General features: G+C 37.5%; 1 protein-coding gene across 11 annotated transcripts in view; it reads right to left on the bottom strand.

The window, feature by feature from the left end:
• LOC143987408 (sodium/calcium exchanger 1) overlaps positions 1–27,685 on the bottom strand; it is a 688,674-nt gene that overhangs the window by 116,238 nt on the left and 544,751 nt on the right. For 7 of the 11 annotated variants that reach the window (XM_077486095.1, XM_077486102.1, XM_077486100.1 and 4 more), the window contains one exon: positions 6,164–6,270. In XM_077486095.1, the coding sequence (XP_077342221.1) occupies positions 6,164–6,270 (107 nt within the window). Of the gene's footprint in view, positions 1–5,656; positions 5,761–6,163; positions 6,271–27,685 lie in introns of all 11 variants that reach the window. The other 4 variants (XM_077486099.1, XM_077486103.1, XM_077486101.1 and 1 more) reach the window with 1 other exon arrangement.

The raw sequence follows: 27,685 nt of genomic DNA, 5'->3' as shown, positions 1-27,685 counted from the left end.
TAATAAGATGTGCAGGGTTGGGGGGAGACACAAATGTGCGCATGATAAATATAATATCAAGAGATAAATTACCTTCAACTTGTTTTATTATTGTAAGGGTATCCTATGCACTGATTCAAATCCTGTGCTTTGTGCTGAAGGAATGTATTTCCCAGATTAAATGCATTACCTGGGGGATATAAGTTTCCAAGCAGTGTATTCATACAGGCATACCCCACTTTTAAGTACACAATGGGGTTTATTTACTAAAGCTGTAAAGTGCAAAACCAGGCTCTCTTCTGCATAGGAACCAATGAGCTTCCAGGTTTTATTACCAAAGCTTAATTGAACAAGCTGGGGTTAGACGCTCGTTGGTTTCTATGCAGAAGTGAGCCTGATTTTGCACTTTCTAGCTTTAGTAAATAAACCCCATTGTGTACTTAAAAGTGGGGTATGCCTGTATGTATTAAAGTCTATAGCATATGTCTATATGGGTAAAGCTGCATTCAATGGGTATAATGACCCTGTTTAACTATCTAGTGTGTGATATGTTGATTTATCCAGTATGTCAGAGCAGGCGGCTGACGATACCACTAATCTTGTGATGAACGTATAACTAGTTTCCCGCTCTGACATACTGGATAAATCAACATATGACACATTGGATTGATAGATATTTAAACAAGGTAACTATACCCATTAAAAGAAGCTTTACCTATATAGACATATGTTATAGACTTTTATAAATATGTATACACCTTTGTTATTTTTGAATTCCTGCATATACAGGGTCTTTATTATTGATGATGATGTTATTGATGTCAATATCGCTAATATTCTGTATTGATATGTTATACATGTCTGTAACCCCCTGAAGAAGATTGTATACAAAATTATGATTGAAACGCGTTAAAGTTACTCTAAACAGTAATATCCACAGATAAACCATTTGTGGATTTTTTATTTGTTAAATGCCATATAGACAAGAGCTCTTAGTGTTCCTCCTTTTCCACGTGTTCTCTTTCCCATCCCCATTTCCTTTTGTTATTGCTGCTTTTATTGATTACCCATTGAAAATAAAATTATTTTTTTATTTTTCCTTACTTGTAAGCTGCGTATAAGCCATTGGGAGTATCTTGCATTTTGTTATAGGAGTCATTTAATAAGATAATTTGAGGGCTTTTGTTACTAGTATGAGATGTGTTATGAGAACTGTAGCTAGATTTTATGATTTGTGAATTATTTTTAATTTTATTCTATTTTTTAATACATTTTGTTCAATAGAGTAAAAACAATTATGAGCTACTTAGTGAATCTTCCTCTAAGGAGTGTAGTACTACAATATGGCCAAGAGATGGCAGTGATGCTTTGCATGTCAAACAGCATGTTTTAATTAAAATGACCAATCATCCACTAATTTACCATTTAATAAATTTGACCTAAATTCCTGTCTAATGGTTTGCAATTATAAAGTCCAGTGTTAAGTGAAATGTCATTATTCATATACAATATATATATATATATATATATATATATATATATATATATATATATATATATATATATATATATATATATATATATATATATATATATATATATATATATATATATGCATTTGATTTTCATATATTGCTTTCTGCACTCACAAAAGGTAACAAAGTATTGCCAAATATAATAAACTCCATGAGGCCATTTACACAATAACACAGGGATCTAATTAAATTACACTGGAACCCCAATCCATGAGGTAACATAATTCTCATTAAGTTATTTTAGGGTTATAAAGAAAATGAGCAACCTGGTGAGTTTTTATCACATAGCCAAGTTTCTCTTGGCATTCATTTTTGTGAAATCATTGCAATTATTATTATGCATGTTCACTAATTAAGAAGCTTTTGTATCCTACCCAAAAATCTACAAAACCATGGATTTTATGCAGAATATGCTAATGGACTAATTTATCATTATAGAGGCATAGACAAGTTAAGAAGAAGACTTCATTCCATAATTATATTTTATGTCATAGCATTTGACATATCTATATTAGACCTAATTAAGTAATCGAATGACTCGGCCAAATGAAGCTAATGTCCTTGTATATAATTGTACACCTGATGTAATACAAGCTGAATCGGTCTAAGAACTTAACACATGGCTGAGAATTTCGATTCTGTAGTGGCTTTCCAATTTTTGTGCTTTATGTTATGATTTGTGTAAGTATTCTGCACTAATCGTAAAGGCGCTGTCCACCCAAAACATGTTCTTTGCTCAGCTGTATAGTGCCAGGTTGACAACCTGCTGGTTGCTCATAATGAATTCCACAGCGATAGAACCTTCTTTGTTGTCCACCATGGCCTTCATGAATTAAGTAAGCTTTTTTCTCAACAAGATAACTGCTCAATCTCCAGCTTGCTATTACCGCACAAAGTCTGACAGATAGCAAATGAATTATGGTGATGGAGGCAGAGCAGGAATTTCGTAGATGACTTCTCATCACTGATGGCACAGGGCACTATAAGCAGCTTATAGGGTTTTCAACCCATCATTCTCTGCTCAAGAGTTTTGAGAGGACTTGGCCTTTAAGAAGGTATTTTTATTATATGTATTACTGAACAAATCTGGTTGGTTTCAGAATGCCTTATTTGAATCTCATTTCAGGTTCTTAAAGAGACCCTTTGAGGTTAAGCAGAAATACAACTGAAGGGTCCCAGAAATAGAAGAGCCCTTATAATCACTAATTTAGCAGTCCCTATCTCCTTCTTCCCCTTTATTCAAGGGCTGCATCAGCGACTTTGCCACTTGGCTCTTTGGGATGTGTTGGATGCATGTATTTCCTGCCACACACCATGGTTCCTTTGTTAGAACTCAACAGTGACATATTGGTCAGAGGATGAAACCACAGCTGGCAGTGGGGGACAGTGGCATCCAACACTCTCAGAGGTGTCAATTTCAAAGACACTGATGAAGGCTGCAGCACTGGAACGGAGGGAACGTAGGAGGAATGGGGCATCGCAGAGTTGAGTATAATTGCCCTTAACTTGCAGGACCCTTTCATGTGTATTCTTAGTTAACCTGACAGGGTCAGTTTTTTATGGCATTTAACACGCAAAAAAAGTCTGAATTTAAAACATGCATATTCATATAAATGTTAAAATCTCAAACCTACATGCACAAAGTCTTTTTATTATTGTAAGCCATGATATTAGTAACTTTCAATGTAAGTAACTCGTACAGTTTGTATAGTTAACAAAGCGCATGCATATTCCTATTAGTGAACTGTAGTTATTGGAATGTTTATCTGTGATGTGACAGCCACTGCAATCATAATGTATGTGATTTCACGGCAAAGTGGTTTAAAATGCTTAATTATTTTCACAGTGGGTTGTAGGGTGTCATAAACCTTTTTTCATGAATCTTTAATGTGGCCTAAAGCTGGACGTATAAAGAATGTTTTTTTTTACCTATGTAATAAAAATGAGAGCACTAGATCTGATCATTAACATATCTACTTAATGAATGATGAAAGGGCCAGTTCACTCAAAACTAGAAACTAGATACTAAAAAAATACCTAGATTTTTTTTGTATATCTTTCATGGACCCCTCCAGCAAGATCTGTGTATTTTTGTTTAAAAGTTCAGTTATTTGCTCCAAATATTAGAAGGGGACTTGTACTTCCCATGGGGTTTTCCATTTATGCTTTAATTAAAATAAAATTAAATAATGAAAAAGAAGCGAGGCAAAAAAAATAAATGCAGTATTGCCCTCTTTTGGTGTAGTATATTGTCTAATTAGTGGATTTGTTAAGAAAAGATTTCTATTTACATTATTAAGGTTGCTTGAAACTATAAACCTAAATAACTGCTTGTGTTCAATATATCTGTCTCAGCAGAGACCTTTGATTCTAAGATGGGTCACTCTATTTGTATATAACAAAACCAAAAACAGAGACAAAACCTCCCAGGGGCATTTAGGCAGCCAAAAATACAAAATAAGTCAATTGGATATATAAAAAATATATTTTATTGATACAAAACTACAGAAATATATATTTTTGTATCAGTAATAATATATTTTTTATATATCCAATTGACTTATTTTGTATTTTTGGCTGCCTAAAAGCCCCTGGGAGTTTTTGTGTCTGTTTTTGGTTTTGTTACATAATTTGGGGCGAGCAGCACTTTTTTCACCCATATGGATGGGCTCCTCTATCTACTCTATTTGTATATATGGAAATCCAGAGACCATTTAAAAACCGGAAAACTTAAAGTCGTGGATAGAGGTAAGAGGGATTAGAAACCCGGTCATGTTTTTATTGCTGTCTGTGCCCTCATTAGAGAGATTCATCCTCTCTACTATTCTTGTTTACCATTATCACCAAAAGTGAAAGATAATCCCAAATGCTAGGTTGCCTCTAGTACAAGAATAGAAGGAACATCTTCCAACGGGGACACTAGTTCTGGTGACAACCAAGAATTCGTTCACTTTGGCGATATTTCCCTTTACTTTCTGTTTTGGCTACCAGACAGGAATTGAATAAAATGGGGCACAGATGGCAAAAAAAAAACATCCCTTACCCTAGCCAAAATGATCAAAAAAAGTTTTGCCTTCAGCTACCCTTTAAAATGTGCATTCTTTAAAAGTTAATTTTGCTCCGGAATATCTTAGCTGTTGTTTGCCAAAGAACCACGAAATCTACAAGAGAAAATTGAAGTTCTGTTTTTTTCTTTCAAACAACACACACATATCAACACTGGAGCCACTTCTTCAAGCATGGTGTAAGTTCACTCTCCAGTATAATGTCAATGTGTGGCATTATTTAACAGACAACTATCAGAGTCACAGAACTTCATTAATTGCCCCTTTTATGGGAAGATTTTTTTTGCACTTCAGCATACAACAGTTGAGAAATGTTGGGTCACAATAAACATTTGAGGATTTTCCATTTATATTACATTACAGAGTGTGTGCTGCTGGAGACTACAAGAAATGTAAGAAACTAGTCGGTAACCCATCAGATTACCTAGCCTAAATAATAGTTTTGAATGCACTGACTCTTTAAAAAAAAAGGGTTTAATCTGTAACCGTGGTCCAGTTATAAAGAGAAATTGATGGAGGACTTTTTTCTGATCAACTCTATACCATGGCATGGGATTACTGAAAAGCAAAACACTGTCTAACTACGTTATTTATAGCATATGTATGGGAAGGATTTTACATCAAAAAGACAGTGTACACTAGGTTTACTACTGTGACTTGATTACTTAATTTAGGTCTTGTGTAGCATAAGATAGCATCTGTGTAATTATGCAGTTATACATGACATGTATGTAAGTGGGAGGAAAACAGAAAGGGATATAGAGATATCTATGTAAAACCATTTTTTACTGGTGGTGACTGATGTATAGTAAGTTGCTTTCGTTCTTCCAGTTAACCCTGAGAATACTTCTATAGCAACCTAAAGCATTGTGAAATTCTATCATGAGTCAGTCAGACTTCCTTAGAGAAAGATAAGAGAGTAGTAACAAAGAGCTGGCTAGGCTGTACAGGAAGCATTGCACAGAGTTCAGATGCTAAGCAAGAGGAGAGAGAGCAAGTTGTGAGAGTTGGGAATTACAAACAGAAGAGGAGCTTGAATTTTTGAGCTGCTTGATTGGTCTTATTATACTCTCACACCTTTCATTCCTCCTCGTATCCAGATTGGTTCTTCAAGCACAAGGTAGAAATAGGACTCTTTGTCATACTCCTCTCTGTCAAGTATTCTAAGGGTTATGTACTTCCTGTGGGGACACAAGACAAAGGGAAATGGATGTTTGCAGTCACACACATGCTTCAAAGATCATCTAAAGCTTGATGGTTATTATGAGGTTATGAAAAAAGGATTGTGCACACATCCCTTCAAGTACGCCAAGAGGCTATCCGCTACATGCATATACTTTGATCCGAACAGTTATCTTACGTAGTATAAACACTGGTAGCATGTGTCACAGAAAACATGCGTCACATTAATCAAATTGAAGACCATCTGGAAAGCTGAAAATGTGTTATCTTGACAAGAAAAGACCCTTGTTTATGTACGTAAAAGGATGTGTGCATTTGAGTCAATGGTTTCAACAAGCCATCCATGTTTGCTAAGTCAGACATGTTACTGGTTAGGGCTCAGCATGATAGCAGATCCCGCACCTTTCTTCTCACTCATCTCCACCAGACGAGGTTCCCCAATTTCAAGGTAGAAGGTCTTGTTTTTCTCATATTCCTCATCATCAATTATTTTCACTGATATGGTTTTGCTGCAAGAAGAGAAGGAAAGATTGAAGAGAAGAAGCATAGAACAAAGCAGAAAAAAATAAGAGGGACAAAATGTATAGTAAGCAGCATCAAGGAAAGGCAAAAGTGCAGGAAATAGAAAGTCTAGCAAAGGAAGCCCAAAACAGGACAGGCAGCTAAGAACCAAATCTCCAATTTTTTTTTTTTTATTTATACCTGTGAACTAATATAGAGTAAAACAGGTTTTTATTACTAATATTAAAAAAAATAAAAAAAACAGCACTTGACAGAGTCAAGTGGAACCTGAAAAAGAATGCATATCATGTAACAAAATACAAGGAAAAAACATCCCATCCATAATCAATCAATTATTAAGCAACACTTTACACAAACTCTTGTTTTTGAGGGCAAAATATGCGAAAGAGTGCCAGTTAGCATTGGTCAGCTTCCAATTGGCTAAACAAACTGTATGAAAACACAGAGGGGATTATAAGTACTCAAAATAACTATTTTAGCTTTTATTAAAATGTATCTTAAGGCAAAACATTTCTTTAGTTTTGGATAGAGTAGGAAATGGTTAACACCCATGAGTATTATTTAGTCTGTGTTCCATTTTACTTCACCTCTCCCCAGAATGAAGGAAAAACTCCTCTAATCCTGGCGGCAACTCTAAAATTTTGGATTTTTCATCATGTTCTGTCCCTGGGGTGATGTTCACCAAGATAAATAGAGGGGTGAATCTTCCCACTGAGGGCACACACAGCAATTAAACCTGCCAAAGGCGCTAACCCTTCCCCCATTGTATCCACAAACTAAACATTTTGGCGTAAAATATACATTAAATAAGAAAGTTACACAAATACAATTGCAGTTTGTATAAACATATCTAACAACATTTTATCACATAAACAAAAAACAACTATTAGTATCTTTTGGGTATGTACATGCTCGCTACGGTATTCAATAGTTGATACTAGAGTTAGTATATTTTCCCACAAGGCAGTTCTGCACATAGTGTACCATCTACACCAAACTGTTAAACAAATCTTACATTTATGGAAATATAGTTATTTAGTTCTAATTCCATCAAAAAAAAGCTTTTAAAAATATACTTTAAAGGGTCAGTCCACAGGTTTAGAATACAATGCCACCAGTGATAATGAATCTGAACGTAACTTAATAAAAAAAGACTTCTCTCATGATGAAGTGTTGCTGCAAAAGGTTAATCTAATCCTTTTATCATAAACTCTAGCTGTACTCAAGAATCTGCCTGCACACAACAACAGCTGCCTTTGTAATGGTACATTTGATAATGAATGAACCACAAGAATATTTGAAGGCAAAGATTGTAGCTGGGACTTGAAAATCATTGGACATTTAGTCCCAGCATTACTGAGATGAAAACCAAAAGTTCTTATGTCCCAGCAACAAGGCAGGATGTAGGGGTTGTTAAATGGGAGTATTTGGCCAAGCATCTGGGGGGGGGGGGGGCACATTGCTTACATGTATGACAATAAAATGTATTCATATTTTACAAAGCTGCACAGGTAAGTATAAGTGTGTGTGTGTGTGTCGGTGTGTGTGTGTGTGTGTGTGTCGGTGTGTGTGTGTGTCGGTGTGTGTGTGTGTGTGTGTGTGTGTGTGTGTGTGTGTGTGTGTGTGTGTGTGTGTGTGTGTGTGTGTGTGGGGGGGGGGGGTAGCTGTACCCAAAGGTTTTTTTTCCCCTAATACAGAGGGTAAGAAAAAGATTTTAGCCTTTACAAACACTTAACAGTTTCTTACAGTTCTCTGGCATGGTAGATCACTGGCAAGCTTGGCTAATGTCTGGTGTGCTAGCTTTAACTCTGCCATATTCTGACTTAAAGCTGCGCTCCAAGCAAAAAAAACAAATGTTGTCTAAATACGAGGCATTTGGATTCCTACCTGATTCTTGGTGTGCTTTGACTATTCCTGCCATCAAACTCTTGTACTTTGCATGAGTTTCCTGTAATAAAGACCATTTACTACTGCTGTCTCTCCTTGTGGAGTGTGACTGGTATTGGATCTGCCCCCTCCTGTACTTTTCTACAGGTTGTGTGAACCAGGTGGACCTACTTGGTTTCACCAATGGCTCTACTCTCTACACATAATATATGCAGCACGAGGATGATGTCACTGCTACTTTTACTTCCTTTATGTCTCTTGAAGAACATAGGTAGATGAAAATGTTTGTGCACCGAGTTCAGTTGTTCTTTTTGACATGTCCTTAGCCTAAAAAAGCAGGCCCCTCTGGCAGCTTATATTTATGTTGTCTTCTCTCCCCACTGCTTCGGCTGCTGCTAAGAGTGAGGACGGGAAGCCTTAATCCTGGTGGGAGCTTACACCAGGCTGAAGACTCCATCCACATGTGAAGGCGATAGTTCCTAAGTGGTCAATTGCCAAGCTCTGACGCTGTCATGTGAGAGAAAGGATCATGAGGAAGCTTAGCAAACAGCTGCAGGGGACAGCTTAAAATCCAATCTTTTGCTCTACACTTGCACAGGTTCACTTTAAGCTCTTCATATACAAAAGACAATGCATGGCAGACCTGTGAAAGGTCTTCTATAAATATATATTTTTTTACCTACACAAAATATTGTTTGCTTGCATAATAAGCCTTATGCCGCGTACACACGACCGGACATTCCGACAGACTAGGTCCGAAGGGATTAGTCCATCAGACATTCCGATTGTGTGTGGGCTAGTTCAATCTTTTTTTGGAAAAAAAATTCAACAGACCTAGAAATAGTTCATGTTTCAAATCTATCTATGGACTCAATTCCAACAGACTAAAATCGGGAAAACCGTTCGTCCGATGGACCAAATACGATGCAAGGGAAGCTATTGGCTTCTGGCTATTGAACTTCCTCGTTTAGTCCCATCTTACGTCATCACGTTCAAAATGAACAGACTTTCGAACGAACTTAGTCCATTCGTGTGTGGCCAAGTCCGTTCGTTCACAAAGTCCGTCAGAACTCTGCCGAAAGTCCATCGGGAAGACTGTCGGACCTAGTTTGCTGGAAAGTCCGGTCGTGTATACGCGGCATTAGTGTCAGATATTTTAGAAATGATGCCTCCAGGTATAGAAACATTCTTTCAAAATACTCATGTAAGAAAGCAAATGCAAAAAATATTGTTTGCCTGATGAAAGAAGGCTGAAAATAATCATAAAGTATAGTTGTTATATAGTTGTTATAGGCATCACCTCTGTCTAGTACTATAGTTAAATTTTGAACCTGGATGATGCTTGAACAAAGGAAGCTTTGTCCTTCTGAGGAGAAAAACAGATGAAGCATCATCGTGAGTGTGGGGTGGGCTGTAATCTCTTTTGGAGTATACCTAGCAGTGTTACACTAACATATTACTTAGTGTAACATAAAAAATATATTTGAATCTAAGCCCACTTAAATGTGTGGGATGGTGAGCTGAATTAATAAATAAATGGCAAAGGCCTACGGCTATTTTGAAATAGCATTATATGTAATAATGGTACCAATGCTACTATAGTGTTTTCAGCTGCCATTTTTGCTTCATAGCAGGGAAATAAAAGCGGAAGAAGGAAATAATCAAACTGAACTGGCAGCATTTCACCGGATAACATATAAAGCTGGCAATTTAAGACATTAAAGTGGCTAATCATTTTGCTATTGGCTATTGTACTTCAAATTGTACTTCAAATATTATGTACATCAGGCAATGCTAATCCATCCAATAAACATCCCATCTTACTGTCATTTAAACAGGGAGACAACGGGGGGGGGGGGGGGGGGACTTTTAGTGCTGATTTTGATCCAGTTCTACATGCAGCCGCTATGAACCCACCCTAATTGACAAGATTATTTTCCAACAGCCATCCCAGATTGAATGTGTAATCACTGTGTTATGATACTTAGAGCCTGACTACTTTGTGTTTGCCATTTTTGTGATTCTCCAATCAAGGTTACTCTGGTAGGCGCATCCATGAGTACTCTTATTGAGGAAATTGCAGAGCAGGGCTGCCTTCAGAAAGCCTAATTTATTTGACATTGTGCTCAGTGTTTTGTGCTTGTTTCAGAATTAGCCTAATTCTACAGCTTCTTTGGCACACACTGAGTAATGTGTCCATTTACTGTGATGCAGTTCATTCACCCTAGGAGAAATAGTTTACTAAAAGAAAGAACTGCTTGCATTTTAAACAAATTGCTAAATTAAAGTAGAACTACAATCTAAAAGCCCAACTGATCTAAATACCCTCCAGGTGCATCAAAACAAAATATGTGCAACGTGTTACAGTTTGTTTTACTTCAAAAGTGCCACAGCCTGAGCAGAAAAGCCTGCTCCCTACCAGAATGCTATTGAGAGACCACCTTTGCTGTCTTGTGGAAGCAGTGGTCTTACAATACAGCTATGGCTCTACCATCCTCAGGGAGTATGAACTTTGCTGATTGCATAGCTCTAGGTCTGGCTCAGCAAAGGAGGGGGTGTGTCAGACCTCTACATAGACACCACCACTTTCACACAGGTCCTTCACTGCAGCATGCTGGCAGGGAACAGGCTTTGCTGTTCAGGATACGGTTGTTTTTATTGAAAAGTAACTGTAAACCTTAAACCACTTCCTGCCTAGTTTCAGCGTGTCTTTAACAGGGTTTGTACTCCCCAGCACAAGTGACCAAGTGACCACTGTGATTGTCTGTCACAGTGATCACATGGTCAGGAGGCGGTCCCACCAGCTATTGACCATTATTGGGGACTGAGCGTTGTATTTGATGCCCTGTGCTACCAGCACAAAAACATGGGACAACCAATGATGCATATGTGTGGTGCATGGATGTTAAAGCCCTATTTTTCCATCACATATATGTGTTACATGGGGGGAAACAGGTTAAGCACCTCTTGTTTTGATGCATCTAGAATGTATTTAAAAGTGAACGCTTAATTGGGCTTGAAATCCATTTCCTGTCTTTGCCCTGGTAGTGGTGCAGACTGCTGTAAAAGAAGGATATCTGAAGTGAAGTTATGTGTGAAAGTGGCGGCATGTTTTGCGTTGAAAGTGGAAGTGATGTAACGTTCTTTTGCTTCTGATGTGTGATGAGACACCTAGCTAACAGGTGGGAAGCCTCACTTCGTCATTCATGCATGTGCTGCTACTACAACAGATGTCAGAGCTTACTGAGTTTCAAAAAGGGCAAATTGTCGGTGCCGGCTTAGTTGGTGCCTCTGTGACTGAAGTGGCCAACTATTTGCAGTGTTGCGAGGTACAGTATCAAAGGTTATGACGACATATACAGTTTCTGGGAAAATGTTGTCTGATAGGCATAAGTGCGGTCGACGCGGTCAACAGAGCAAAAGAGACAAAAGAACATTGCACAGGATTTTGACCCGATTTTTGCATGAAGAATAGTATCAGATTCCCTTATCTACCATTCAAGACTTATATTTGTCAATGCCCAGGGGACATCCGGCCATCTTGGATGCCAAAGGCAGTCCAAAACATATTAGGTAACTATTTCGTTCTTTTACCATACTTGTTTCCATAATTATGTCCAACCCCTGTATATAAATTGTGAATTCCTGTCTGTGTAAAATTCAAAGGCTGATAAGTCTTGTCCTTCATGGTTAAAAATAATTTATTCTGGGCAACAATTTCTGAACTGCCTTTTATGTTTGGCAAACGAAAAACAAACTGCTGTTATGAATATGCAAAGTGACTGTCGTTGTTTACCTCTGTGACTAATTTAATGAATACAAATAGAAAAGCAGGTAAGAAGTAAATGACATTTGTCAGAGGAGCAGGTGATGTGGCTTTCATGGAATTTATAAGCAATGATAAATAAAATTGGAGTGTATAAAACAGGACATCTTGGCAAGGGCCACCGGCATTTGACGGAGGTTCACAGAACAGTACATCATCTCAAAACCATTAGCAGTAAGATCAATGACATCTCCAGCATTATGCATTACAGTGTTTACTGACTTCATTCTGTGGGCATGAGAAGGTCTATTCTTGGCTAGTGTAATTAGTCAAGATATCTCAATCAATCCCAAGCAACAGCAGGCAGTCTGCCATCCGCTATATGAAAAAGCAAACTTGGATAAACAATTCGAAGTTTGTATTTTTAGACCATAACATATTTTCCATTTATAAAGAAGATAAACAATCATTCCACCAAGAGGCCAGAATGATGGAAACAGAACATGGGGTCTTGTTTGTTACCACATTTTAAGTGATGATATCCCAGTCTTATCCTGTGTAAACATTTAATAATGATAATACAGAATGCCAAGAAACCACTGCTGAAACCAAATACTGCTAAGGTTTTCCAGTCAATTCATGCAGGGCACATTAATGCACAATCAACAGATACCTTGCCGACACCTCCCGGTGGCTCTTTAGGTGGATCTTAATGTCGGGAGGCAGAGCTCCTGATTATGTGACAAGAGTAATGGGCTGTCACAGCAGTCACATGATTGAAAACCCATCCCACAAGTTACCATTCGTAAATGGTGACCAATGCATGTCGGTGATGGCTCAGTCAGTGCTGTGAGTTTCTAGTGAGAAAGTTTAGCACACAATCGTGTAACCCCATCTTAAGATCCACCAGCCATGTTGTTGCATATATGCAATAGGTCAGCAGGAAGAGGTTAAAGCTAAACTCCAGATATATAAGACAGCATTGAATGCAGCTGGGTATTCATTCATAAATAATCACAGATATTTATTTAATTGCAACAAGCCTAAATATCTGAGTTTGATTTGATATAAGCAATCCTCTATACAAGAACTGCCAGACTAAGGGGGGGGGGGGGCTTGGGACTCATAATGTGTTCTACATGCATCTGTTATGATCAGCCTTTGACGAAGTAACATGCTGATAGGTGGAATGAGCAGAGTGATGATCTTTCACTGTCCAGTCAGCAGACTAGGAAGGGGACACACTGTGTGCCTTCTACAATCTATGATTGTAACAGAGAAATTATTGTCATCTACCTACCTGTGCTGTGTGATAAGACTGCATACATTTTCAGAATTGGATAAACAGAAATACAAACTCTTTGGCAGGTAAAGCAGCTCTCATGTATGTATTTGTGTATTTAGTTTAGTTGTATGTCTGGAGGCCAGCTGTGGATCAATCACAATTCTAGCACACCTTTATTTAGGAAATAGCACAATGGGTGTGCTTGGTACAACCTTGCTTGCTAAATAATTTCAGGGAGGTGGCTAGTTATGCAAGGCCATTACCCCATAACTAGAATGGGTAAGATCCAATTTATATTAAAGTGGAACTAAACCCATCAATTTAACTATTTCTCCAAATAGTTACATTCAAGGCATGTCATGAATAAAACCTGTTACAGTAAGACCCCTTTTACACAACCATTCCAATCAGGTTCACCTGTAAGTTTTTCAGGCAGACCTGATTCATTTATCCCTATAGACCAGCGGGTGTAAATTTTTGTTCACACCAACCTACCGCCAATCCGATCCAGTGTGCTAAAAACAAATAGAAGGGAATTCCATCTAATCCGTGTAGGTGGATCGGTGGGTAGTCAGGGGAAAACAAACATAGGACTTAATTTACATCCATAAAGCAGAGTGGGCTCTGTCAGTGTCCCCTCTGCATAAACTGAGCTGACCTTTTTTTCGGCCGCCAGCAGGGGGTAAAAGTACCCTGCTAGTGGCTGAATAGCGCTGCAAAAACTACGGTAAAGTGCCGCTAAAAATGGCGGCATTTTACAGCCAAAGCCCGGGGCGGCTCAATGTGAAAGGGGTCTAAGTGACTACAAAAGTTTTTCACAGCATCCCTCCTGAGCACCAGTTACACTAAAATAACACTATCGGCACACTTTGAATTTATCAAGAAAGAACCTAAATCTAGAACTATGTATAGCATTGCCTGTCAAGCGTGCATCCCAAAAGGATAATCAGATAAAAGAAGAATGAATAGAAAAATATACATGCTAACTAATTTCATTTTAAATGCCCTCAAATCCCTACCAATCCAGTAGAGTCAAAGGACCGTTTTTATCATGTCTCCCTTTTGCCCCAAGTTTATAATGTTCTACAGCTGTCCAGAAAAGTGTCCACTTTAAATCTTCTGATTGATATTTTGTGACTTAACATCAATGGTACTAGTCAGTACAGATTATAAAAGAGAGACTATATGGAGTGACACAAAACTGCTGAAACTAGAAATGTCAAAGTGGCTCCCAGCTTGCTATTTCTAGGTATATTTTACATATAGACTGTCACTATAAATATTTACTAATGAATGATGTAATAGAAATGGAAAGCAAAAGATAATTTAAAAAAAGACTATGGACACAGTTTTTAAAGCATTTTCCTGCAAGGGAAAATACAGCGCATATACAGTAAAATGGAAGGTTATTATTATTACTAGCTCTAAGAGGCTAAGTGCAATTACATTGCTTATCTGTTAACTGCTCGCCAACCTCCTTATAGCAGGTTTATTGCTACAGGGCGGAATCACATATATGTGACTCTGCGCTTCCGGGTTTTGGGCCTGCGCCAGTGGCTCACCCTGCTGTAATATTACACAGCGGGAGCTGATGAGTGGGTCCCGCGAACCTGATGTCCGACCAACACACATTCGGGACACTGACAGAATGGCAGCCTGCCTATGTAATCAAAGGCAGGTTCTCATTTTGTCCGTAAGTAGGGCATGGATCCTGTTTTTCTGTAAAGCAGAAACACCGATCCATGTCTTCCACTAGTAACAGCACCTCCCCCAAAGTAATAAAACAATAGTAAAGCACTAGGCAGGCACAGTTAACCCTTTGATCGCCCCTGATGTTAACCCCTTCCCTGCCAGTGTCATTAGTACAGTGACAGTTCATATTTTAAGCACCGATCACTGTAATAATGCCGGTCCCCAAAAGTGTCAAAAGTGTCAGTTAGGTGTCCAATTTGTCCACCGCAATATCACAGTCCTGCTATAAGTTGCTGATCGTCACCATTACTAGTAAAAAAAAAAAAAAAAAAAAATTAATTAAAATATGACATAGTTTATAGATACTATAATTGTTGTGCAGACCAATCAATATAAGCTTATTGGGATTTTTCTACAAAAAATATGTAGCAGACTGCATATTGTCCTAAACTGATAAAGAAATTTGATTTTTACATTTTTTATTGGATATGTTATAGAGCAGAAAGTAAAAAAATATTGTTTTGTTTTTTTTCATAATTGTTGGTCCTTCTTTGATTATAGTTCAAAAACAAAACAAAAAAGGTGATCAAACAACGGCAAAAGAAAGTTCTATTTGTGGGAAAAGAAGAAAATACATTTTATTTGGGTACAGTGTCGTATGATCACGCAATTGTCAGTTAAAGTAACGCAGTGCCGACTCGCAAAAAATGGCCTGGGCAGGAAAGGGGGTATGCCTTCCGGAGGTGAAGTGGTTAACAACTGTTGAGATAATGGGGTTGATTTACTGAAGGCAAATAGACTGCACACTTTTGAAAGTGCAGTTGCTCCAGAGCTTAGTAAATGACGTAATGTTTTACTTTATAAAGAACAACCATTCAAATGCAAGGAAAATGAAAAACAGCTTTTTTGCTTGCATGTGATTGCAGTGCTTCCCCTCATTTACCACGCTGTGGAGAAACTGCACTTGCAGAGTGCAACTGCACTTTTAAATGTGCACAATCTATTTAACTTTTGTAAATCAACCCCAATATGTCAGCCACACATGGAGTGCATTGTTTTTGGTGAAATCATAGACTTGCATTGTGAGAAGGTGCAGTAAAGCTCTGTATGCTACTGCAGAAAGTAAAGCTTAAATATGTACAGAGCAAACATAGCTGCTGATAAGTTCATAAACATTATAAATTATGCAAAAAAAAAATTTTTTTAAAGCATTGGCACACAATGATAAGGCTATTACAATCAATGTGATGTCTTTTACATGTATATGTTAAAAAAAGTAGTCTATACAATATATTTAAAAAGTAGATTTTAGAGTTAGATTAGCCACACAGACCGTGTAAAACACCAAAAAAATATAAAACAACCAAAGAAAATCTAGAAATCATAGTGAAAGTGATAAACAAGCACGTTTTTTGTGGGATGAAAGCCTGGTGTGGGCTCACAAATTCTTAAGGCAGACGTAAGTGACGGTTTTCCAATGGTGACAGTAGCGAACCACACCTGTATGATGTATTGCTACAGCCACTCGTCATCTCCATCAAAAGTCTATATTGACAGGTTGACAACGCAGAAGCACAACTGGAAGATAGGTACAGAGCTTTGTCACCCTTTATCAGAAAGGGCCCAAGTAAGGACCTTTATGGCAGGATCACGAGATACTATTTTATTATCCTAATCGTCTTTATTACTTTTGCCTTCTTAAATCAGTATCAGTCCTTTATCAGTCCTTTACAATTTTATACACTGAACTCAGTAGTTCTTATAGGCTTAACAGTCTCCTCAACTCCTTTCACACCCGAGCGCAATTTCACTTATTATATTCCAACTCACATAGCCAATCTCTTTCCAACCAGGAGATTTATACTTATAAATAAAAGTTCATAGAATAGAGCCAATGCGTTACAGATATTCATTTCACTCCCCCCTCCAATATCTTCCGGAAAGTTTTCAGGTTCCAATTACTGTCCAGCTCAGGGGTGAGTTCCCGTCTGCCGTTCTTGCTTTCCTTTGCTCCCCGCTGCCACAATTCCACATTTCCCTGGCTCAGAGCTGGTATCTGAAACTGCTTTTGGAATGCCACCTGGATCCCAAACCCCCATCTGTCTCCGGCGGGCTTAGATTTCTCAGAGCCTCCCGAGGCTTTCCAAGGTTCTCCCGATCACTGTCGATCGCTGCCGATCACTTTCCGAGGGTTGCCGAAGGGGTTGTCACGTGGTTACCGGTCCCATCCCTGGCCTCAGCCGAAACGACGAGACGCTCAACAGCTCCCGCTCTCCATCCTCGGACAGACAGCCCTGGTCCTCGACACTTCGGCACCCCATGGGTTGTTCCTCGTCTCGGCCTCTGTCTCAGGCCCCCCTTGAGAGCAGGTGATCTCCTTGCATCCACTCTCAGCATGCAGGTATGCAGCACAGGTTCCGTTTAGCGGCATGGTTACAATATCCCTCTGTATATTGGTATATCAGTTCAAATAGGCATCTAGTATATCAACTTGCCAGAGAGCAGTCTTGGGTTCTTAAGATTCTCACAAATAGTATTATCAAGCATTTATTGAGCAAAATTCAGTATATCCATAGCACTTCCTTGGTCCACAGGGAAAAGAAACAATGGCTGTTGCAGCATGCCGGCCTCACAGAGCCATCTTAGTCAGCAGCTCCTCCCCCTTCCATTTCCAAGACAAAAATGACGAGATACTATTTTAATTAAGGCTGCATATTTAAAAGTATTGAAAATTACTCTTGAAATTACATTAACATGCTGAAAGTTAATAGACATTTTATTGTTTTGGGATTACATCTACTTTTAATATAAAGAAAATGGTACAGAATAGGTAGTAAAGAACTGTTGGTCTTAGGTGTTCAAGTATTTGTTTAGTCAAGTATTCAAGTATTTAATAAAATCATAAAACTAATAACATTTATTAAGAATTCCTCTTCCTTTTTGAAAAGTAATTGTAGGTACTAGGCACAAGATCACATTAAAATATGCATATGTTAAATGAGACATGTGCTACCCCCTAACCTGTTCTTCCCGAGGACTTGAAAGCCAGATCTGTGAGAAGTGGAGTAATGGAAGCTGAGCCATTGCTCAGTGAAGTAGAAACAAGAATCAAGGGGTCATAGAGGTTTCATTAACCACTAGGCGCAGAGGGGCATTCACTGCTTTTTTCTGCTTCCACACCTCCGCCAGCCCCAGCAATTTTAATTCTAGTCCAAATAGATTTTTAGCCCACTAAAAAGCTATCTTTGCTATATTTAGCTGACAGGGCAGTTTAATTGGAAATCATAGAATATATATATATATATATATATATATATATATATATATATATATATATATATTTTTTTTTTTTTTTTTTTTTCAATTAATTAGAATGAGAATCCACTCCAACTATATTTATCTACTAAAATACATTACAAGGCATGTTCCAATTCAATGAGCGTTTCAGGTTTCACAATGCCAGTGGCAGCAACACTAGTGTCCTGGGAAAACTGGGATACACAGGAGCCATAATTATATTGTCACTTCAGGCCCAGACAAGTGACCTTTCATTTATTAACCTGTCAGGATAAATAGAAGGACAATATAATGGTACTTTGAATATTAAACCGGCAAACACAATGAAGTGAGTTTTCAGCTCATTAATCACTCTAAAATGCAACGGACATGAACTGTGATTCTTTTCCCCCTCTGGAATTGTATCTTACTTTAATATATATGTATACTTCATGGCCAAAGTATCCACAAGGTTTGCTCCACCAGGGAAAGAGATATAAAATATGTTGGCAACTACAAACACTGGACTGCTTCAAAGAATGGATAACCAATATACTTGAGATTATTTTTGGAAATTTTAGGGGCCAATGGTCTCTACAAAGTCTGAAGCCTCTGCATTGTCCTTGGTGTTCAAATATGTTCTATAAGAGAAAAAAATGCACTACTGTCATCCTCCTGAAGTCCACCATTAACTATCAAAACGAGAGACAATAAAAGGAAAAGGCCGTGTGATCTATCACCGGTTGCTCATTAATATATCACAAGAAGTATCATCTGTTACTTACAAACTTATATAAAAGGCAGTGGTTATATGACTGTTGCACCTTGAAATTCATCTGAGAAGACCTCAGGCCCCTATTTTACTGGCTCTGTTGCAGATTTTGGAAATCTGTTTGTACGTCTTTTAGTGGTCGTATATGCTAATAAAAGATTTTGAATGAAAAAACGGCAGTGGAAAGCTCAATGACTGAGGGGGCCATTTATAAATCAATGGTATCTGTTTGCTATTCCAAATCCAGCAGAGCGTTATTCCCATTCATAAAGTTCCCTCTGCTGTGTTAATCAATGAGAACATCTTGAGATACCCAGGATTGAATACTGCAGCCTGCATTGTGTGAATGGACCATAAACTGCTGACCACAGTGCTGAACAACCTTGCAGTATTATAGTGAAGAGCAGTTATCAATATTTGATCTCCTTAATCATAGCATCACTACTGATTTTTCAAAGGCATGGTTGTGTGCGTTACAAATGTTTTCTCTGAGTCACTTGCTTCTTGATCCAGAAGCAAGCAAAGTGCTATTACATTTTATTGAATTGGAAAAAAAGGGTCAGGAGCAAGGGGAAACAAATCACATGCCCTTGTCATGTCATGTGACCAGGCTTTCCTCCTATCATGGAGTGTTCTCTGCTCTCCACAGAACACTTCCAGGCTCCACACTGCGGTGTTCTGTAAAGAGTGGTGACTATTTTCAGTTACAATGTGGTCACTATATATCTATAGATATAGATATATTTTATTTATATATATATATATATATATATATATATATATATATATATATATATATATATATATATATATATATATATATATATATATATATATATGTATATATACATATATATATGTATATATATATATATATATATATATATATTTATATATATATAATAAAAACACTCCACAGCTGATTATTTAATTTATCTGATCAATACATTTTTTTTATTTGACTAAAATAAAGTGAAATTTTGTAATCTTGTAAAGCAGACCTTATGCCTGGTACACACAATGAAATTATCGGACGAATGATCGTCCGTTTTTTTCCCCGCATGCTAGTCTCATATCAAAAATGAAAAGGTTACTAAAGTCACGAAAATTCTCATACAACAGAATTAAAAATTCAGAAGTGATGTATTGCGTTGTAGTGTAGTTGTTTTATATTTTTGAATGACAATTGTATTGATTAATTCATTGGCTAAAATCAGATGAATTGTCGTGTTCGGCTCTCAAAAGCTGCATACTAATGATCAGAATATCGTACGATCACTACGAAAGCTGCATTTTGTCGTACGATTTTCGGATCGTGTGTACGGGCCATTAAACTAGGGAAGGTGAAGCAGTGCAAACAGCATGTTGACAGAGCAAAGTAAGACCTTGTACACACGGTCGGACATTCCGACAACAAAATCTGTCGGATTTTGTCCGAAACTTGTGTTGCATACACACGGTCTGACAAAGTTGTCGGAAAATCCGATCGTACGTAACGTGATGAGGTTATTTCGTTACGACGGGACTACGTTCAGGCTAGTAGCCAATAGCTTTGGCCTAGGAATTTGATCTGAGCATGCGTGGCACTTTGTCCGATCGGAAATTCTCTACACACAATTGGACAAAGTCCGATCGGATCATGTTGTCGGAAAGTTTTATAGCCCAGCTCTAAAAGTTTGTCCGTCGGATATTCCGACGGAAACAGTCCGTTGGAGCCCACACACAGTCGGATTATCCGACAACGCGGTCCGATTGGACATTTCCCGTCGGAATGTCTGACCGTGTGTACAAGGGCTAACAGTGAGATTAGCTCATCTGTCTGCTGCTTCTCCCTTCACTGTCCAATCATAGAGTGGGGAGGAGACCTATAAGTGCTACTGAACTGCAGCAGAAAAGTCTAGTCCCCTTCTCTGCCAAGCAGGACTTTACTGTGCGGCAGAACTATGTAAATCTCAGAACTGAATGGGTAGAAATATTAATCCAGAAATTACAGCTCTCACATATGTATTTCATCTGTGTATTTATCTGCTTGTCTGGAGGTTAGCTTTAACTATAACAAATACTACCTCCTACTATACATTATATTAACTTTAACCGATTCCCGACCGGCGCACACCGATGTACGTTGGCAGAATGGCACAGCTGGGCAAATGGGCGTACCTGTACGTCCCTTTAAATTTGCCGCCGTGCCATCGCGTTTGCGCCGCCGGCGATGCATGTGTGCGCCGGGCGCGACCTCTGTAACACGGGTCATGGGTCCCACGGACTCGATCGTCTTGGGGATACCCGAGATCGTCTCACTGGGAGGAAGAATGGGGAGATGCTAATGTAAACAAGCATCTCCCCGTTCTGCCTAGTGACAGTGTCACTGATCTCTGCTCCCTGTGATCGGGAGCAGAGATCAGTGATGTGTCACACGTAGCCACGCCCCCCCACAGTTAGAAATACTCCCCAGAACACACTTAACCCTTACCTTGCCCCCTTGTGGTTAACCTCTTCACTGCCAGTGCCATTTACACAGGAAGCAGTGCATTTGTATAGCACTGATTGCTGTATAAATGACAATGGTCCCAATAATGTGTCAAAAATGTCTGATGTGTCCGCCATAATGCTGCAGTCACGATAAAAATCGCTGATCACCGCCATTACTAGTAAAAAAAAAATATTAATACAAATGCCATAAAACTATCCCCTATTTTGTAAACGCTATAACTTTTGCGCAAACCAATCAATAAACGCTTATTGCGATTTTGTTTTAAAAAAAATATGTAGAAGAATACGTATCAGCCTAAATTTAGGAAAAAAACGTTTTTTTTATATATTTTTTTGGGGATATTTAATTATAGCAAAATGTAAAAAATAATGTGTTTTTTTCAAAATTGACGCTCTTTTTTTGTTTACAGCGCAAAAAATAAAAACTGCAGGGGTGATCAAGTACCACCAAAAGAAAGCTCAATCTGTGGGAAAAAAGAATGTCAATTTTGTTTGGGAGCCATGCCGCACGACCGCGCAATTGTCAGTTAAAGCGACGCAGTGCCGAATTGAAAAAGTGCTCTGGTCAGGAAGGGGTTAAAATCTTCCGGGGCTGAAACGGTTAAAAAGATAATATACATATTTGTTATGGTCAGTGTGGGGGTGTGTATTAATGTATCAAAAAAGGAACACTGATTTTTTTTTATATTACCACCAAATCTATTACTTTGAGCAGTTTCAGTAATGATAGGTGCAAAAACACAAAAAAAAAAAAAAAAACACTTGGCTTTGCAAGGCCTGCAATCACTTTAATTTCGACTGTGAAAAATCCAACAATATAGTCGATTAACCTTTAACATTTTTAGTCCTGAAAAAATACACGCTGGATGCAATGCAATCTTCGGTGATCCATTTCATTTGACTGTGCCAGGATGACCCACTGCCAAAATAACTGATTCTTTACTTACCAAAGCAAATGTCACACTATGCACTTTCCTGATGGCTTTTCACAGAGAGAAGGATCCAGGAGTGCCATAGATTATTAATACAATGATCTGTGCTCTCTGGCATACCGACTCCATCACTGCAATAATTATTGAACCTTCTCTGCTGTGACAGAAGGCGATATATCGCTTGTATGGATTTTTTTTCCCTTGGCTACAAGAAATATATTAACTTAACTATTGACAAGATACAGTAAATTGACATTTCTTAATGATCAAGCAGAGAGAACTTAAGGCGAGGATACAGATACACATTTGTGTTATTTTGTGCACTGTTTATTTTATTTATTCTTTAAAGATGAGTGCAGCTTGATGGCAAAGAGTGGGGAAAAATGGAAAAAAAAGAAAAGAAAATGACTACAGCATAAGTAAAATCAAATGAAACAAAATTGTATCTGTATATAAATATTAAATATGTGCAAATCGTTTGAGGATTTGTCATTTATATAAACCTCTAGAATGTGCTTCAGGCTTCTTCTTTTATGTTCAAGACCAATTTTTTTCCTATTCTAATTTAGGAAACATGCAATATTGCAAAAAAATATTTAATATTTACATTCATTCAGTAGATTGTTTACCAAACTAATAATAACTGCTTTACTGAAAAAACTGAATTTCCTTGCAAAGTAAACAGCCAGTAAATCAACCCCATATCGCACTATCCCTTCACTCCCAGGCCTTCCCTGCAAGAATTATACTTTACCTGCTCCCAGTCTAGCAAGATACCTCCCAAGAAGCTGCTGGACTGTCATCAAAATCTTCTGAGCTGGCCCTGTGGATGTGCTTTGACTCCCAAATTAGCCCAATGGAGAGTTCATACTTCAGTGCTCCAGCAGAATTTTAACACATCCCTCCTCCCAACATGCTTTGATAATGCAGGGCCACATGGATATTCAATTAGAGAGAGACAGACTGAAAGAAGACAGCTTCTAGTCTGCTCTCTATTTAGAACATTCATAAACCTCTGTTGACCAGTATACATTAGGGATTTTAAACAATGATGATAAATACTAAAAAATATAAAAAAATATTTTTATCCTCACCACAAACTTCTGCCCCAAACCTTATGATTGTATTACAGGAATTTTCACTTATCTCAGGCCTTAAAGTTAATGTCCAAAAATCACTGGCGCTTAATATCTCACTTAACGAAAAAGTTAAACAAACTTTACAAGATTCTCTACCCTTTAAATGGGTAGTTCACAGTCTTCCATATTTGGGTGTCCAACTCACTCCTAATCCTTCCGATTTATTTGCAGCAAATTATCCAACTTTACTGAAACACATCACCAGTCTATTATCAAACTGGTCATCCCTACCGATCTCGTGGTTTGGAAAAATTAACATTATAAAAATGACCATACTTCCCAAATTTATATATTTATTTAGAACGCTGCCTATTCATATTCCTGCTTATTTTCTCGGATTGATTCAGCAAAAGGCGATACAATTCACGTGGGGTAAAATAAAACCCCGACTTACATAAGAATACCTTAGTTCTCCCTAAATGTATGGGTGGTCTGGGATTCCCAGATTTTACATTATACTATAAAGCAGCTCAGTTGGCACAATTAACAAAATATCACTCGACAACGGAGATCCCTATATGGGTATCCATTGAGGCTATTGACTGCGACCCTTTTATTGTCAATAATTTACTATGGTTACAACCTGCAGTTCGCAAGACTTTAAAAAATCCAATCACTAGGCATTCCCTATCATTGTGGGATAGACATAAAACTTCACATGGCTTACAATCACTGCATAACCCACTTCTTTCCTTCCATAAAAATCCATCCTTCTACTCAGCCTGGAAATATCCTAAAACTTTTAAAGCCTGGTCTAAGGCTGGCATTACTTGCCTATATGATATGACATCATTGTCCTCGATACGATCTTTCCCAGAACTATGTGAGACTTCGGGGTTACCTCAATCGGAACTATTCAGATACCTACAAATAAAAAACTTTTATACTCCTTTCCTTAATTCTAGTGACAATCTACAATCTATTTCCCAATTTGAAAAAATTTGCCTCAAAGAACCTCACGCTAAGGGTTGTATCTCTACAATTTACACTCAATTGATTACTAAATCTAACACAATAGTACCTACATATACATCCACTTGGGAAAAAGATCTTGAGCGCACGATTGATCCCAAAACTTGGTCTCATATCTGGTCTAATACTAAATCTTCTTCCACAAACATTTTGGCAATTGAGACATCTTATAAGGTGCTTACAAGATGGTATTTGGTTCCTGCCAGATTAGCCAAATTCACAATTGATATTTCAGGCCTCTGTTTTCGCGGCTGTCCAGAACAGGGTACATATATGCACATCTGATGGCATTGTCCTATTGTGTACTTATTTTGGAAAAAAGTCTTTCTGATTATCTCAAAACTATTCGATTGTTCTATTTCACCAGACCCAATGCTAGCTCTCCTTAATCTAAAACCGGATTCTCTCACACAGAACCAATTCAAACTATTCCTCACGTTTCTGATAGCCGCAAAACAGACAGTAGCCAATGCATGGAAAACATCTGTTGTGAATATTTCAGAAACCAAAACTAGAATGAACCAATCTTTCATACATGCCAAAATGGACGCTTTAGATAAGAACCGTCTGTCAAAATTCAGTAACATATGGAGACCATGGATTAGATACTATATGTCAGATAATTTTGATAATCGAATGCTCTTGTCATGGTAATTTATATATATATATATTTTTTTTTTCTTTATTTTCTCTCTCTCTCTCTCTTTCTGGTACGATATTTAGCTATATAAACTATAATTTACCCCTGGAGTTAAATAATTATCTATCCCCCTCCTTTCTGTCCCCATTTCCTTTTACCATTTTCTCTTCCATACTTCTTCAAAAAACCTTATTAATTATATACTACAGTATTTGTATCTATATAGAAGTATACCTATGGTCAGGATTTCGTTTTGCTCAAATATGTAAAATTGATATATTTCTGTCTTTTCTAGTTTACTGAGCTCCTGACATTTCAGATATAAACAACTTTATACTCTAGTCTTCTCTAGCTTATATAACAACCACACATTTTTTTTTGGGAGTGTTATTCCTCCTTGGTATTTTATTCCTTTTTACTTAGATATCTGTAGTTATAATTTGCATTCATCTCCATAGGTTGTAAATGATGGAGCACCCCTCTCTTGTTTTAGTGTGTTTATTTTTATTTATTTGCATATTTATTTATGTATTTACTTATTTTTTATATAACATTTATACTTTAATGTTAAATTTTAATATTTTTGTTTTGTCAAATATTCTGTATTTGTTGTTATTTATTATTTCTAAAACAAATAAATCTTTTGAACGAGAAAAAATGTAAAAAAAAAATAATTAAAAAATGTATGGTTTCTCCTAAAAAGAAACATGTACTGGGAACACATGTAGGCTGCCACTGGTTAATTCCCTTTTTGAAAATGTTGTTTTTATGGCTGTCATTGTTGGACCAAAGGCTTCAGTGCTTTCCAACTCAATGACCCAGAACAAAAATTGCAGAGTTCTGACTTTCCTAGCTAAAGGTTTGTTTATAGTCACCCATCAAAAAAAGTACTCAGACCAGAGCCAAACATGAAATTGGCAATATCAGGAGGTGGTCAGCCAAAGCACCCTCTATATTTCTCTTAGTACAGAGAGTAAGAACATTTAGCACCACTGTATCTAAATGATAGAATAATTTAACCAAAAAGGTCCTGCAGTTGCTTACATACTGGTGTAGAAGGTTAAAAATAAATCATGGACTTTTATTTTAATTGGTAATACTCCTTAAATTTAGCTAGTCCCTACTTTATAGTGTCTGATGCAGTGTCAAACCATTTGTGACTAAGCAATCTTTGATATCTTTGATAATAGAGTATGCTAAAGAGTGCCGCCTCCTATGGCATATGCTATTTCAAGCACAATAGTGGGATACATGTCTTGCTACAGTTTCAACATTTGCATGTAGTGCCTTACAAAGCATTTACAGCAGGCATCAGATTAAGAAAGGGGAAAGAAGAGCAAGGAGCCAGCCAATTACGCTGCAGTGATCATGTTCTAGCACGTAACATACTGAGAGCATGAGATAGCAGAGTAGCAAAGAGATGAACAAATGATAACGAATGTGCAGAATCCGAAAACCGAAAGATCTGACATAAAAAAATGCTTTATTTTCATTTTAGTTGCAACAACAGTTCAATATAGATAGGAGATTGGACATGACGCTGATAATATCGATCTGTGTCCTCTATTAGTTCAAGATTATTCTACATAGAGAAAAAAGCTTTTACATAGAGAGAGAAGATTCAAAATTATAGAGACAATAGCAAAAAAGGTCAAATGCGCCTAACCTAACTATATTAGTCCAAGATTATTCGGCATAGAGAGAAAAGATTCGACATGAAGATTCGACGAAGCAGTCACCGCGATCGGACATTTATGGTCAAATGCTCCGCCCATAGGCTATAGAAGAATTCTAATGTTGGTTGACTAGTAATAATAATTAATAAATATAATTATTACTAGTGTCATACAACATTAGAATGCTACTATAGCTTGTAGGCAGAACATTCGACCGGAAATGTACGATTGTGGCGTCATACAGTTTAGCTGCTCCGTCTAATCTTCTTAGAACATTCAACAGACACCATAAGCCTTCAATGACAGATTCGACCTTAATTATTTTGGATTTTTGGACGAATGCATTTTTTAACGAAACAAAATAAATAAAAACAAATTTCGTGAGTAACTAAATAAATGTATTTTTCGGACGAAAATGAAATTCCGAAACAAAATATTTCAGTGTGCACATGTCTAGTCACAGGTTAGTTCCCGATTTTAATAAATAATTGCTTTGTATAAACCAATAGAGCCTTTGTGTACAACAAGACAAAAAACATTGGTCCCATCCAAAATCCATAGGATGCATTTTCCTTTTAAGGACTCTACAAATATTTTATTGATTACAGTAAGCTATATCTGCAATGCTGTCACTCCAGTAAATGGCAAATGGAAAGAGTCATGAATGAAATGACTCATTGTGATCACACAGAGCTGTATAGCAGTAACAATAATCAAACATATTTGGATGTAATGCTAACCTACTTTTCCTTTGCAGCTGCAAACTGTTGAAGGAACGTTGTATCCGACGGGATGTAAATGTCTTCAGAGTGCCCTGAGTGAATCATCCAATAGGACACATTCACTTTTGCAGCTGGTGGAGACGAGGATTC

This window comes from Lithobates pipiens, unplaced genomic scaffold (assembly GCF_037356315.1).
Source record: "Lithobates pipiens isolate NorthernLeopardFrog02 unplaced genomic scaffold, aLitPip1_a1.2 Scaffold_18, whole genome shotgun sequence".
Taxonomy (NCBI): Eukaryota; Metazoa; Chordata; class Amphibia; order Anura; family Ranidae; genus Lithobates; species Lithobates pipiens.
Note: the sequence above shows the minus strand (reverse complement) of the source record. Positions and strands in the feature narration are given on the sequence as shown.